Below are 15851 nucleotides of genomic sequence, written 5' to 3'. Positions count from 1 at the left end.
GCCTCTTGCCCACTTCGGGCTCATGTTCAGCTGCTGCCACCAGCCCCCCCAAGGCCTTTCTAAAGCTGTTCCAGAGTGTCCAAAGGAGGGAGCCCGGACTGGGGAAGGCTATGGAGGGGCCATCCGAGGAGCAGCTGAGGGCACTGGGCTGGTTCAGCTGCAGCACAGGAGCTGAGGGCAGAGCTCAGGGAAGGAGGGAATGGCTGGAGGGGGAGTTTGGGTTGTGAGCCAGGAAAGGTTCTTTCCCAGGCAGTGCTGGCACTGCCCAGGCTCCCCAGGGAATGGGCACGGCCCCGAGGCTGCCAGAGCTCCAGGAGCCTTTGGACAGCGCTGCCAGGGATGCCCAGGGGGGATTGTTGGGGTGTCTGGGCACGGCCAGGAGCTGGACGGGGTGATCCTGGTGGATCCCTTCCTGATCGGGATACGCCACAATTCCATGACATTCCATAAATGCCACAATTCCACGGTTCCATGGCCTCCCGCCCCCCGCTCTCCTCAGAATACCTAATGACGTCACCGTCATTCCCCGTGACGCCACGGTCCCGCTCCCAGCAGCCCCCGCGCACAAGATGGCGGCGCGGGGCGGCGGGCGGTGAGCGAGGGGCGGCGGCGGCCGCGGGCCGACATGACCTACACGGCCGAGCAACTGGACGGGGTGCGGCGGTGAGCGGCAACAGGGAGCCCGCGGGAGCACGGGGAGCGGCGCGGGGGCGGGGGTCGAGCCCAGGGAAAGGCGGAGAGCGGGCCCGGGGCGCCCCGGATAACTCTGTGTGCGCCCTCAGGATCAAGCGGTGCCGGGATTACTACGAGATCCTGGGGGTGAGCCGGGACGCCGGCGAGGAGGAGCTGAAGCGGGCGTACCGCAGGCTGGCCCTCAAGTTCCACCCCGACAAGAACCTCGCGCCCGGAGCCACCGAGGCCTTCAAAGGTGAGCGGGCGGCGGAGGCGTTCTCAGAGCCGGGCGGGGTTACGGGCACAGCAGCGTCCTCACAGAGCCCTGCTGCGGCTCGGCAGCGTTTGCATTTCTGTCTGCAGAATACACGTCTCCCTTAGAAACGATGGGAAATACATCCCAGGTCACATTCTCAGATACTTCTGAGGAGCTTTACAAGGATTTGGAGGGACAGGACAAGGGGGAATGGCCTCTACGCTTGTCAGAGGGCAGGGATGGATGGGATATTAGGAAGAAATTCTTCCCTCTGAGGGTGCTGAGGCCCTGGCACAGGTTGCCCAGAGAAGCTATGGCTGCCCCTGGATCCCTGGAAGTGTCCAAGGCCAATTTGGATGGGGCTTGGAACAACCTCATCCAGTGGGAGCTGTCCCTGCTGATGGCAGGGGATTGGAATGAGGTGATCTTCATGGTTCCTTCCAACCCAAACCGTTCTGGGATTCCATGATACTGAAGGAAGTTCAGGGCATGGAACTGACACTGCCCATGCAGGAGAATTGGGTGTTCGTCATCAATAACTGCTCCTTGTCATGATTTTTTTTTAATATATATATATGTATGGGAATATGAAATTGAATCCGATGTGCTGTGTGTGGAGTTCTCAGTTATGCTACAGTGTTACTGTTTAAACTCATTTTCTTTTTCCATGCAGCCCAGCATGAGGAAAGCAAGTGATTCATTCACAGTCTCTTAAAACAAGGAGCCTCTGAAGGGCTGCTCTTTATTTGTTTGTGTTTGTGTTTTATTTCTCTATGAACTTGTTCTGTCGAAGATCAAAGAAGAAAGATGAGCCAAACAGACACTTCTGAGTGGTTGGATGTGAGGTGTGAAATAGATGTGCCACACAGCTCCAGGAGCATCTCTGCCAGCAGAAAAAACTTGGGATAGCCCTATCCATTTTAATTGGCCCCTGCAGTTATTAACTTTGTGTTAATTATCTGTGGGATATGGAGGTGCACTTGGACCAAACTTGCATTTGGCGTGAGCTGATAAAGTGATCCATACTCACCCAGTTGCTTGGCTGAAGTGAACTCTCATGTCAGTTTTACAAATATTTCAAGTCTCTCCATATGCTTGGACACTTTGTCTTTCTCCTGGCCTCAGTGACAGCAGGAAATGGTTTCCATCACAGGTAACGCTGGAAGGGTTACACATCTTTTACAAAAGTAGCTCAGTCTTTGGTCAGGCACAAATTCCCTGGGCTTGTTGGGCTTCTCTTGCTGCTCCACTTACAGAAGTGCAGGCTCTGGAAATGTAACCCTGGTTTTAATTCCCTCCCCAGCAATAGGCAATGCCTTTGCAGTTCTGAGCAACCCTGAGAAGCGGCTCCGCTACGATGAACTCGGGAGGGGCCACGAGCACGTCAGCACTGGCCAGGCCAGGCACTACAATTACTACACAGAATTCGAAGCAGACATCACACCAGAAGAAATATTCAATGTGTTTTTTGGTGGGCACTTCCCTACAGGTCAGTACCTGTCTGCAGTGGTTTCAAAGGGCAGTGGACTGACTAACCCTGAGGGAACAGCTGGAGCTGCGCCAGGGCAGGCTCAGGCTGGATTTTGGGAGAAGCTTCTTCCCCCAGAGGATGCTGGCACTGCCCAGGCTCCCCAGGGAATGGGCACAGCCCTGAGGCTGCCAGAGCTCCAGGAGCATCTGGACAGCACTGCCAGGGATGCCCAGGGGGGATTGTTGGGGGGTCTGGGCAGGGCCAGGAGCTGGATGATCCTTGCAAGTCCCTTCTAACTCAGCATATTCTGTGATTTTATAAACCATGAGGAAGTCCAGCTTCTCTTGGGACTGCTCAGGGGGTTGATGAAAAGAGCAGCAACCTTTTCACATTTGATTTCTGCCATTTTTGTTCCCTCCATCATGTGAAGCCAGTGATGGTGTGGGAGGTAAAAGAGGGCGTGAATGAGAAGGGATCAGAGTTGGTTTTGATACTGGTTGCACTCAGTGACCTCAGAGATCTTTTCCAACATGAATAATTCCATGCCTGAGTTGTACTTGAGGCACCTGGCAGCATTCCAGGCCAGCTTTGCTCTCAGGGGAAGCAGGAGCTCCTGTGCCTCTCAGCAGCCTGTGCTGTAATGAAATGGCAGCCTGGGAGCTCAGCAAGTGCTGCCTGCCAGGAGAGGAGCCAGCATCCAAGGGATGTGCAGGATGACTGACACAGCAGTGGAGCTGTACCTGGAGTAGCTCCATGCATGTCTCAGCCCAGCCTTGGCTTTTGGATTTGTAGGAGAAATAGAAAGATCCTGCAAGATTAGTGGATTAAAAGGAAATCTGAAAGGTGTGAGGACTTCAAGGGCCTTCCTGGCAACATCTGAGGAATTTCTTTAGCACTCTTGGGAACTTTTCGCCTCCAAGGTGTCACAAAAAGTAAGGTACACACCAGTTACTACAGCCTGAAGACACAGATGAATAGTTACTCATTAACCTTGCTGTGAGTGATGCATCTTGCAGCTAAGGCGACCTCAGATCCCAAACTTGCTCTAGTGGATATGAAAGCCAACCCCAGCATGGTGTAATTCCAGCTAGAGTCTGCAAGCTTTCCATCTCTGACTGTGCAAAGAATTGCACCTGGATGTGCCCTTTGTGGGATATCACCCTCATGGAATGGGTTCGTGGGGAACAGAGGTGCTTGGAGCTGAGGACAGGAAATTGAGGAGCTGTGGGAGGAGTTTGGGTACTGGGCATGGCAGGGTTATCAGGGAGACTGGCATCAAGGAGAAGATGGGAACTTTTAGCAAAGCAGCAGAGTAAGAAAATAAAAATATAATTTTGTAGTAGTGGGTGTTGGTAGTAAACAAGAGTTTCCTCACTGGGCTTTTGAGGGCAGGTTTATGGTTTTGTTTTTACTGAGCAGTTTTCCTCTATGGATATTCCATGGAGAAATAATTAAATTTAAAATGTTTAATGTGATTAAACTCAAAGGAGACTCCATGTGACAGAATGTTGCAGTTGTAATGAAGAGAGGCTACAAATTCTCATAAAAAATAAATGCACATGGAACAAAAGAAACTGCTGCCAGAAACTCTTGGAAAAACTTAAAATTTGGGAAAAGTTGTTTTCTAGGCACCCCTATAAAAGCCATTCTTCTTTTCCCACACTGACTGCTTCTTTCCACAGCTTGTTAAAATCCTGTCTGAGCAACGTTGAAGGACAGAAATAAACTTTCTTTTTTTCCCAAAAGAAACTTTCCTCCTTGGAGCCAGGCTGGCTTGGCTCGCTGTTGGAGCTCTGACTGCACACATGCCTAGAGCTTGGAAAATCTTTGAACAAGGAGTGGAGCAGAGGTTTTACACAACAGCACAGGTCACCTTTTCCTAGGTTTCTTGCAGAATTCTTTGGGAAACTAAAAAAAAATGACAGGATAAGAATATAAAATAATGTGACATCTTTCCCAGGGCTTAAAAATAGTTTTGCATTTCTGTTGTGATGATAAGCCACAGATTTCAATTCTCTAACACAAAGACATTCTGAATTTCAAAAGAGGAGAGCACAGCTATTATTAAGATATTCATAGGGTGATAAAATCAGATCCTGAGCTTCAAATTGAAGCAGCAAATGCAATTCTTCCCTCGTTTTAGATTTTTAAAAAATAAATCAACTACATTGCTTGTGCAAGAAAGAAAATCCTGAATTGTTCTCCTTTTTTTTACTCTTTTTTAAGTCTCTTTCTTTATTATAAAATAATTAGGTGAAATTATTAATGGCTTGAAGGCAGAGGAATTAGAAATGGGGGTGGAACACCACATTCAGTAATTATGGGAGACCATAATTCACACCCTGAGCCTGGTGAAGCAAATTCATTTTCCTGCCACAGCCTTGCAAGTGAATGTGACAAGAGCAGCATTAAAATATGAGATACAATCATAAAAATCAGAACATGTTTCTGCAGATTGATTTAAATTAAGATGGATTGGAGCACACTACAATTTTTCTGGTAGGCTTTTTGGAATAACATTGTGGTGGTGTTTAATTCTGAGGTTGTTTGTGCTTTTTGCTCTGAGATCTGCCAACTATCATTCAGGCTGTGGAGTATAACCTTGGATAATTCACTATTTACTGAGGAGTCCAGGTGAGTAGCAGCAGTAGGTGAAACATAAGTCTGTTCTGGTTTCATTCGCAGGGAACATCCACATGTTCTCCAATGTAGCCAGAGATGCTCATTATTACCCACGGAGGCACCGGGCCGAGAGGGTGTGGACACAGGAGCCAGAGGAGGAGGAGCACAGGCCACAGGTAGCCAGGAGGAGAGATCTCCTCAGCTTAAATATTTAAACATTTCAGCAGAGTGAGGGATCCTCTTCCAAAGCCAGGACAAACCCTCCCATGCTTGAGTGCTCAGAGTTTATCCTCAAGGGCCGCAGCCACAGTGGATTTTCCTTTGTCACTGGATTAGCTTTTATTAATCACTGCTGTAAAGAGCCATTGTATTTATAGCATCTCAGGCCCTCCAGTCTGTGTCACTGAGGGTTTTGCTGCTGCTTGCTTTTTGCAAGCTCCAGTGTTTGGTAATCCAACAACAATTAGTCCAAATGGGGACTGGTGATGGATGTGGAACTAGTGGCTTGTCCTCAAGGTGTATTTAATCCTTCAGTAAATGAGCACCCGGGGGCTGCACAGGCCTCTTCCAGCTGGGGGCAGGATGGGCCTGGGACACATTTCTGCCAACTGAGACTTCAGATGAGGCACAAGGTGTCTTTGTTGTCAGTGCACATACACACCTGCCACCTGCCTTGGCAAGATCTTCCTCTGGAGACAGTCTGTTAACCTCCAGGGATCATTCTCCAAGGAAAAAAAGTTTTTTTCCTTGTGAGTCTCAGGCTAAACAAAACAAACAAACAAACAAACAAACAAACAAAAAAAAAAAAAAAAAAAAAAAAAAAAAAAAAAAAAAAACTGGTACAGCTGACTGCTAAGCTGGGGCAAGTGAATCCAGCTCCTCACTTCAGGAAAGTGAAGACCCCACTGAGGGTCTGGAATGTGTCCAGGGCAGGGAATGAAGCTGGGGAAGGGGCTGGAGCACCAGGAGAGGTTGAGGGAGCTAGGAAAGGGGCTCAGCCTGGAGAAAAGGAGGCTCAGGGGGGACCTTGTGGCTCTGCACAAGTCCCTGACAGGAAGGGACAGGCGGGGGGGTCGGGCTCTGCTCCCAGGGAACAGGGACAGGAGGAGAGGGAACGGCCTCAGGCTGGGCCAGGGGAGGCTCAGGGTGGGCAGCAGCAGGAATTTCCCCATGGAAAGGGTGCTCAGGGATTGGAACTGCCCAGGGAGGTTTGGAGTGCTGTCAGGGTTCGCAAACATATGCAAGGAACCTGATGGTTCATTTTAGGGATCTCAGAGAGCAAAAGACACAGCGGGGGAAAACTCAGTTTACTTAAAGAAAAATGCACCTTTATTTAGTGCCAACAAATGTGATAGTGGGGAGAGAAAATAAAGAATAGTGAGAAAGATAGAGAGAAAGGGGAAAGGGATTACAGCTACCAATGTGGAGGGATGAGTTCTCGAGGCCTAGAGATGCCTATAGATGCGATCTTCTCCAGTGGGGTGATCACAAAAGTGAGCGGGGGTCTCCAGAGTTTTTATAGGTTGGTCAAGGCGGGGACCAAAGTGAGGGGCACAGAGCCAAAAGGAACCACCTCTGTTAAGGTTGGGTGCTCAGGAACAAGCTGCAAGCCGTACCTCTGGTACGGACAGACCAGTTTGGACAGGCAGCCTCGGCTCAGTCCACTGTGACCAGTTCCACTGCTCTTGCACTCCTTTCTCATGGAGATGCATTCCAGTCCTCCAAGACTTGGCAAACGTTCCACCTCAGCCAGGCCAGGGGCTCCCTTCAGAGTCTGGGGTCTCAATCCTCAATCATGGGAGGCAGTCGTGAGGCATATCACATCCCTGGACAGACTCTGACAAGTGCCCATCCCTGGAGGTATCCAAGGAAGGGCTGGAGGTGGCACTGAGTGCTCTGGGCTAGCGACAAGGTGGGGATGGGCACAGCTGGGACTCAGTGGTCTGGGAGAGCTTTTCCAGCTTCAGTGATTCTGGGATTCTGTGAATCCCACCTACTGCTGCATCAGAATTCTTGTTGGTATCCCAGGGCAGAGGGTGAAATCTAGGATATTGTACTTTCCTATAGATGAGAAAAGACATTTAAAACTCAGTTTAGAAAGAAATGGAAGAGCAGAAAGAAAGACCAGTGTTTTCTCTTTGATTATGTTTCCACTCTTTTGTGCTGCTAAATGAATCCAAACAAAAGCCCCAGTGCTTTCATCCTGTCTGAAGTTACACTGCATGGGAGCTCTTAACCCTTTACTGCTCAGCCATTAAATGCAGGGCTTGAGCAGAGGCTGAGATCTTTACAATGGTAGCAAATTCAGAAGGTGCAGGAAAGCTGTAGGCACACGGGAATTGCAGGGTGTTCCTTCAAGCTGGATTGGACACTGACAGGTACAATAGTGCTTCCTTCCCCCTGTGAAGGAAGGGGCAGAGGGAAAGATAATGGAAAGAAAATGGTGTTCAGGAGCATCCTGATATTATTAATAAAGGTTATTTAGAAATTACAGTGTCTGCCCTCTCAAAATCCCAAAGTACTTCCTCTTTTTTCTTCAAAGTTTACATGTAACACATTTTGATCTGTGATTGATAGCCTGGCTTCTGTGAACAGATGCCTTTTTCCATCTCTATTTTCTTGACTGCTAATCCTTGTACTTTTCAGAATTCATACTCTGCATTTATCCAGTTGATGCCAGTTTTCATCATCATAATAGTGTCAGTTATAACCCAGCTGATGGCCACCAACCCACCCTACAGCTTATTCTACAAATCGTAAGTCCTTTAAATCCACATTTTTCTGCTGTCACTGTTTGCAGCATGGAAGTTGGGTTTGATAGCAAAATGCCTGTTAATGTTCTGCTCTTTGTAGAAAATGTTTCCAGTTTGTAAGTAAGGAAATACCAACAGTCTGCACTGGTGAGTTCTGAGCACTGTGAAGTTTCCTGTGTAGTGCACAGGGTGCTGAAATGAGAGGGTCAGAAACGTGCCTCAACTGGCGTAGAATGGTTTTGCACAGTGATACAGGATGAGGAATGTGGATGTAGATCAGCCTTTGACCTGACCAACCCCCAGAATCTGTGGACCACCCCTGAGGTTCCTCTGGAAAGCAGCTAAAAAATGAAACCTGTGGTTTGCAGTATAAATCCAAATCTCTTCTGGAGCATGAATCCACTGGAAGCTCAACAAATGGTTAAAGCCTTGAAATGGCCTGGTTTAACCTCTCTAGAGAAGGAGGCTCTTGGGGGCTGGTGGGCTCTGGGAGCAGAAGGACCCCACAGAGCTACTGTACTGGGAGCTTGTGGGGCATGGAAAACCCACATATTGCTCTCAGCATCCAGGGCTGGAGGAGAGAAAGGGCTGACCTGGGCTGGCCCTTACTGAGAGAGGAGTGGGATTGGCAGATTTGAGGCAAGCAGCAAAGTGCTCCAGATAGTCCCCTTGTTCCCTTCTAGGAGTAAAACTGCTCAGGTCCAGCCTTCCCCTCCTCTCCTCTGCCAGAGCAGCCTTCATCATCTTACCACACGATGTCAGTGAAAAGTCAGTGTCAGTGTCTCAGAAAAGAACAGGAGGGTGGATGTTTTTAGGGTGGGTTGTTTTATTTTTTCCAGGGAGTGTTTTTGCTACCTGCCAGTCCCATGTGAAACCTCCCACGCTGCCCCCACAGCAGCTGAGCTGCTTTTCTTCACTTTCTTTCTCCTAGTGATGGGAGACAGGCCTGAGCTTGGTTCAGAGTTAGGCTGTTTATCTGAATCATAGCCTTAAAACAACTGAACAGCTTAAAAACGAAAAGAAACTGGAGACACCTCTGGGACACGGGGAAGGAGAAGGAAGAGTCCAGGAAAAAGGAGCAAACAGGATTCCTTTGAGTAGAGTGTAACCTTTGTGTTTTGGCTGCCTGCCTCTCTCTGTGGGCAGTGATTCAAGCAGAGGCCTGAGTACTTTTGCTCAGATATGGAAATTCACTCCAGGAGTGTGGTTTAACCTAGTGACTGTGTCAGAGGGGCTGATTCTTCCCACAGGGTATTTTCCAACCTATTCCATGCCTCACTTTGCTTACAGGGTTTGATGATAAACCCTGAAGAAAAGAGTAACTAGAATCTTCCCTGCTAAGTTTTATTTCTACTAAAGGATCCAAAAAAGGGAAAATCCAGATACAAGTGCATCGTGCCCTAAGTTTATAAAAACTCTGGGATATTTTCCTATGACTGTAGCAGGAGGGTGGATTCTGTTCGTACTGCACAACTTGCTGTCCCTGAGATTGTAATTTCCTGACTGAATGGTTGAGGGAGCCATAATCCTGCAGAAATGAACTGTATAAACATTACTGTAAATATTTTCCTCTGGAAATGATAGTATGGAGAAATAGCTCTTGGTTTTTTGAGGTCTGAACTGCTGAAACATTTGATTTCTCCCTGCTGCTCCCACAGGTCCATAGGCCACGTTGTCAGCAGAGAAACAGAGAACTTGCAGGTGCCTTACTATGTTGATAAGAACTTTGAAAAGAACTATCAAGGAGCAGAACTTCAAGAGCTTGAGAAAACAGTTGAAAAAGATTACATAGACTATATTCAGACCAGCTGCTGGAAGGAGAAACAGCAAAGTAAGTTATTTCTGTCCCAAGGGTGTTTCAGGGACTGGGGGGTGGTTGTACTTCACAAAGCTCTGCTGTTTTTAGCCTCAGTGTCCATTCCTTGTAGCATCTCAGCCTTGCACTGGTTTAAGGTGTCTCACATCTGCTCTTAACACTGAATTTGCTATTCTTGAGATCTGTCAGAATGCATTTTAAGTGATTCTGGGAGATGATTGGAAAGTAGACTTCACCATTGAGACACTTTTTTCTGCTCAGGTTTTATGCTTGAATAACCTTTAGTGATGTTTTAACCATACAACTCACCACATTTATCTAGCCCTGACAGATTTCTAGGCTGGAAAAGATCTTGAGGCATCACCTACTCCACGTTTCCTTTGCTGGAGCAGAATCGGTTTTGGTTTGACTGGCTCTACAAGAAGTTTCTGTAACTTTTTCCTTAAAAATTCTCCAGGAGAGTCCAAAGCATGTCCAGGTGCTCTTGGCTCCCTTGCAGTGGGCTGTGTTGCTGGTATCAGTTTTCAGAGCATGCTTCCGTGGTTTAGGTGTTATTTGCATTTTCTATCTTTAGCCAAGTTGGAGATCATGTTTTTCACCATTTTCAAGTCTTTCAAAAACAAGAATTGAATGCAGAAAGGGAGAACACAGATGTGAGCATTCAAGATCGTTATTCTCACTCAGCCCTGAGTGGATCAGTGGCACAAATAAAGGCACGTTAACCCCATATTTTACTGCTTGTTAATTGCTACTAATCTGGTTCATTGAAGAGGCAGCAAATTCCTGCTGCTTGTAGAATGGTAGGGAATAATAGAAATTAAATCGCAAGGAGTAGCTTAGGCTGGGATGTTGTGACTGGTTTTACTCACTGATTTTATTCACCTGAAGAACTCACCACCTTCAAATGAGTCAACACCGAGTAGTGCTGTGTGTAAAGGAAGCTGGAACAAGTTGTGTCTGTGTGAATATTCAGGAGCAGCAGACAAGCTGCTTTCACACACTGGTGGGGGTTTTAAATTGCTCTGTGCAGAACAATCCTCAGCACTCTGTTAAAAAGTGCCTTTGCACTTGTTTTCAGTTTCTTTACCAATTTATCTAAAGAAGACTCATTTAATCCTAAAGGAGAGGTAACAATAGAGTTGCTGAGTCCAGGCTCTTTACAGGTATTTGATGGGAAGGCTTGTTTTGGCTTATTTCACATAAAAATTACCAATCCTGCTTTTAGAGAGAAATAAAAATATGTAGGCTCTGAAGTTAAAAAGAAAAAGAACATATAGGACCATAAAAGTCCTGAAGTTTTTTGTGTGTTTGATTTGTGAACTTTGAGTATCTGTGGCTGGCAGGAGCAGCCTCCAGGGATAATGTGGATGTTCATACTCATAAATGTAGGCTTACTAAAGGAGGAGAGTTTATTTCTTACAGAAAAGTCTCTCGTGCAGCTGAAAGTCACCACATTGTCTCTTTCACAGAGAGCTGGAGCTGAGGTGAGCCCAGCCCCAAAGAGGGGGAAGGGTTTGTGAGTGTGGGAGAGCCCAGGAGTCAGAGAGGGGAGATGATCCAGCCTGGAATGCCAAGTGCTGCCAAGCTGTGCTCCTCCAGAGCTTTGTACACTCAGGGATTGTTAGTCACCAGCTGCAAATACATTTACAGCAGCCACAGTTAGCGTAGCCTGAGGCCACTGCTGTCATTGAAAACTCACCGTTTTCAGAGTGCTTCCCATCCAGGCCATAGCTGAGACTGGGCTGACCTTAGGACAGTCATGTTTGTAAAAATAAACTCTGAATACAGGATGGAGTGCTAGGGAAAAGTTCTGCAGATGCTGAGGCAGTTCTCAGTCAGCTGTTGTTGCACAGTGTTGGTCCTTTAATCCTTGCTGAAGTGTTGGACTTGTGTGATGAGTTTTTTGTCAGTTGAATGTCTATTTATAGTACATTTGTTGTGTTTACTGAGGTCACGTTTCCCTTGAGCACCAGCAAAACAGACAGAGATGAGTAGTTCAGGAACAGTTGGAGTTTTAAAGTCCTCGATTTTAAGACTTGAAAAGTATTACCTGGTGCCCAACAACCTTAAGGAAAACCTTTAAAAATAATGGATCGGTTTTACGTTGTTCAGCCAGTCAGTTTTATAGTGCTGCACCAGACTCTCAGCAGAGCAGTGGGTGAAAGTTGAGTGTGCTGTGGGTTTGGGTCTTCTGAAATCTGTGGCACAGTTAAGTTTAAAAAGCACATCCCAGGTTTTGCAGGGGATGGTTCAGCTGGGATGGCTCAGTTATAAAGTGAAGCTGCAGAGAGCTCAGGATCATAAAGGCATCTGAAACCAATCAGGGTAAGTATCACAGAATCATGGAATGGTTTAGGTTGGAAAGGGCCTTAAAGGTCATCCAGTTCCACTGCCTGCCATGGACAGGGACACCTTCCCCTGTCCCAGGCTGCTCCAAGCCCCAATGTCCAGCCTGGCCTTGGACACTTCCAGGGATCCAGGGGCAGCCACAGCTGCTCTGGGCACCCTGTGCCAGGGCCTGCCCACCCTCACAGAGAGAAATTTCTTCTGTATATCCAATGTATATATAGTTGGAATTCAGAACCTCCTTGAAGAAAAGGCTTCAAGGGAACTACTCTGTAAAAGATTGAAATCCACAAGGAGCAAATGTGATGGAATGAACACTGTCAGAAGTGCAGGGAATAATTTTCCCCAGTTGGATAAGTGTAAACTGAGATTCTCCACTGCACAACTCCAGGGACTCAGGGCTCAGGGACAATTACCTGAGCCTGGTTTTTGCTGGAGGCTTGACAAGGCTGTGCCCAGCACTACTTGAGTGGCATTTTGGTTATAAACCTGTAAATGGATTTCTGCTCTAAAATGAACTGTTCATGCCTGTCAGTTTGTGAAGCTTTTCCATGAGTGGGAGGAGGGTTAAATGGCTTTAAATTTCAGTGGGACGGGGACAGAGGACATAAGGCATGAAAGGATCTGTTGAAGTTCTTTCCACTCTGAATAATTTTATAAAATGAGGGGCTTGTAAGGTGTATAAAAGCTCTTTGAAAATTTGAGTGTCATCAGGTAGCCTGTGCTTATGGACATGTTGACCTTTTCAGAAGTAAATTACTGCTGTTCTCCTCGGTGCATCTAATTCTGCAGCCAAATTATTCTGCAGGGAGAAACCTATATTAAGACTTCCTCAGCTAATCAGCAAAAGAAACTTCTCTGAATTACTGGGAGGAAATAATTTAAACAATGGGATTATTTCAGTTTTATGTGGCTTTTGAGAAGAAGGGGAGCAAAATGCAAAGTACATTTGAGATTGTTAATGAAAGGGCAGGGAGGCCTTTCAGACAGGTCCCTTGGGTAGCTGTTCACCTCCCTGGCTTCAATACCCACCAAAATTAAAATTTAAAAGTGCCACGAGGATAACAAAGCACTTAGAAACAGTTCTTTAAAGGAGGCTCAGGGCTTCATCTTAATACATCCTTTTTTTCATCTTTCAGAGTCTGATTTGTCAAATTTGGCCAAGCTCTACAGAGATGAGCGGTTAAAACAGAAAGCAGAGTCCCTGAAACTTGAGCACTGTGAGAAGCTCTCCAGTCTGATTGGGATGCATAAAGGGGGCTGACCAGGACGCATACGTTACATATTTTTATTTATTGCTGTTTTAACTTATGTTTTTATTTTCCTCCATGTGAAAAGGGAAGGAGTCTGTTGTAGAGTCTGGATATTGGAGTCCCTCTGCAGGCAGTGCACAGAGGGGCCAGCACGAGCTGCAGGGCTGCTGTTTGCTGTAATATATCCTGTACATTAGATTGGGTTCCAAGGACCAGTGGCACTTTGTAAATCCATTCCCCAGGACACACTCTGAGTTTGGACCCTGTCTGTGTAGGTGGTTTGTCTGCCATCCAGGCTGTGTGTGCTTCCCAGGAGAGGAGGCTCCTCTCGGCTTCCCATGTTTCCTGTGGATCCCCGGACAGGGCTGTGCTGGGGCTGGCTGTCAGTCCTCCTGTCCTTCCAGACTGTGCCACAGAGCTGAGGTGGTTCCAGTGCAGGAGGGACAGGCCCTGCCTGAGGGGAGCCCCTGAGCACATTCCCAGCTCTCCCACTGTCCATGCTGCTCCAAGGGAGGGCTGCGCCCATCCTGACACCAACACAGAAATCTGGGAATTGCACCAATCCCAGTGTCTGCCAGACGGTTGGGAAAGCAGAACTGTGGTCATTCCCTTGTCTGTTTCCAGTGGCATATTTGGAAGCTGGCTATTCCATTCTGGTTTTTATCTGCACACTCTCCCAGGGCTCTGCATTTTCCAGTACAGTTTTCATGTAGCATACTTTTACTCTGTTGAGCAGCTATGAATGTTTCACTGTAGACATGATATTGCAAAGAAAAAGATCCATGTGGCAATGTCCTGTTCTTTCTTGATCCTCCTTCACACAGCCAGGCCTTGAAGGGCAGGTTGGTGCTGTGTTGTCCTCATGAGCAGCAGTCCAGTATTAGGCCAGTGTTAGGCCAGTATTGCTCCAGCTGAGCACCATGAAGCCCCCGAGGCAGTCTGGTGTGTGCCACGCATGGAATGAGCTGCTTTTCCAGGGAATTCCTGCCTGGGGTGGGGGCTCACAGAGCAGCACTGCTCCCCTCTAACTCTGGAAATGGAAGTCAGTGACACCTGAGCAAGGCTCTGCTGTTGCCACATGCCTAAAACTCGAGTCACACAGGATGCACAGGTGGCTTTGGCTGAAGCCTAGGGAGCAAATGCTCAAAAGCTTGGGAAATGCCAGGATTAAACCTGCCTTTAAAGCTCAGATTATCCATGTGCTGGGCACTAGTGCAGTGGTGTAGGAGTCCCACTGGAATGTTGGTACCATAGTGTGTCCTCTCCATGTCCCTGTCCCATCCATACAGCCCTGGGAGGCTTAGCAAGAAAGAAAGCTGAAAAAAACTCTTTTCTGGGATCTGCATGAGGATGAGGGTTTGGTTTGAGGCCTGGTGCTTCTGCACACAAGCACTAAACATCCCAGCTGGGAGGAGAGTATTCCAGGTACAGCAGCAGTGCTGTGGTGGGATGTCATAAAAGGGGAAAAAATGACACAGTGACTCTCTAAATTGCATTTTTATGCCCCATTTTTAGGAAACCTTGTAGGAACATGAGAAAGTTGAGTAGAATTTTTGGGGCACCGGGAACAGGAAGAACACCAGTGAAAAGGGCATTTTGGGGGATTGGTATGGAGCATTCTTAGTGCCAGTTTAAGGGCAAGAATTGGTGTTGATTCCAGGTTGGTGGCTGGCAGAGCAGGCAGCCTTAATTCTGGTATCTCCCACTTTTGAGCACGAGTGTAAAAAAATGAAAATTATGTTGCTTTTTATATATTAAATAGCTTGCAGAATATATTAGAAATTGATTTAAGTGGTTGGACTTTGTTCCAGGATTGGGATCTTCCCTGTCATTCCTGTGTGACTGTAGAGGGATGCAGGTAGGAAGACTGAATCCAGCAACTTTCTGGACTTAAAATGTCCTCCTGCACAGAGCTTAAACTCCTCCATAGCATTTTGCACTGAAACCAGATTGTACCTTTCATCCAAAGATCTCGAGTACTTGATGGAGACCTCCTGTGGGAAGCACAATCAGCTAGGAAATGCAGGAGGGAGGTAAAAACATCCCCAAAAGCAATAAGTGTTTTGTTCCTAACTAGGGTCAGGGTGCTGTCAGGGAGGGCATGTGGCTTGGGACCTGTGCGGTGACAAACAGGACAAGTTGTCTTTGTTCGGTGTTCCACGGGGAGAAGGAGAATCCTGTCCGGAGCCCCTGATGTGGAAATGCATCACTGTCCTTCTACAAAGGGTACTTGGAGTTCTTCCTTGTGGGGCTCTGACAGGAGGAGAGGAACACTCCCACCAGGGAGAGCACCCAGAACACTCTGGGTGCACCGAGCGCTTGAACAGGGGTTTGTGTGTGTATATATATTTATTTATTTTTAAATTAAAGATGTGACATCGCTGTGCCTGCCCGTGGTGGTCCGAGCCTGGCGCCGGGAGCGGTGCGGGGGGATGGCGGGGACGGGCCTGGGAGGAGGAGGCGGCCGCCATTTGCCGCGGGGTGCGGGACATGGCCCAGGCCGAGGGATCGAGGCTGACATCGGCATCGGGATCAGGACTGAGCCCTCCTCTCTGTGTGAGGGGCGGGAGGCTCCGTGTGGGCGCGGCATGGGGTCCCGCCTTCACCCTGGGGGCGGGGTCTGTGCGGGCCCCGCCCCGCTTCCTGCGCGTGGTGTGGAACC

The 15851-nt window shown here is 47.7% G+C and overlaps 1 protein-coding gene across 2 annotated transcripts; it reads left to right on the top strand.

Annotated features, from left to right (window-relative positions):
* The first annotated feature begins 582 nt into the window (after nt 1-582).
* On the top strand, nt 583-15570 carry DNAJC18 (DnaJ heat shock protein family (Hsp40) member C18). Of its 2 annotated transcripts, none has more exons than XM_083872044.1 (7): nt 583-663; nt 783-928; nt 2232-2417; nt 5085-5197; nt 7668-7777; nt 9433-9605; nt 13076-15570. In XM_083872044.1, the coding sequence occupies exons 1-7, from the start codon at nt 626-628 to the stop codon at nt 13198-13200; spliced, it is 891 nt and encodes a 296-aa protein (XP_083728170.1). In that variant the 5' UTR covers nt 583-625; the 3' UTR covers nt 13201-15570. The 2 variants fall into 2 exon arrangements, with proteins under 2 accessions (XP_083728170.1, XP_083728171.1); XM_083872045.1 differs by lacking the exon at nt 13076-15570 and adding an exon at nt 10165-13069.
* The last annotated feature ends 281 nt before the right edge of the window (nt 15571-15851 follow it).

The sequence above is a fragment of the Zosterops lateralis genome, assembly GCF_965231275.1.
Source record: "Zosterops lateralis genome assembly, chromosome: 14".
Classification (NCBI taxonomy): domain Eukaryota; kingdom Metazoa; phylum Chordata; class Aves; order Passeriformes; family Zosteropidae; genus Zosterops; species Zosterops lateralis.
Note: the sequence above shows the minus strand (reverse complement) of the source record. Positions and strands in the feature narration are given on the sequence as shown.

Bases quoted from the DNA above. Each gene is read 5' to 3' on its own strand.
- DNAJC18 (XM_083872044.1), top strand. From the start codon at position 626: ATGACCTACACGGCCGAGCAACTGGACGGGGTGCGGCG. The intron at 2,418-5,084 runs GTCAGTACCTGT...TTTCATTCGCAG, and splicing joins TGGTGGGCACTTCCCTACAG to GGAACATCCACATGTTCTCC. The intron at 7,778-9,432 runs GTAAGTCCTTTA...CTGCTCCCACAG, and splicing joins TACAGCTTATTCTACAAATC to GTCCATAGGCCACGTTGTCA.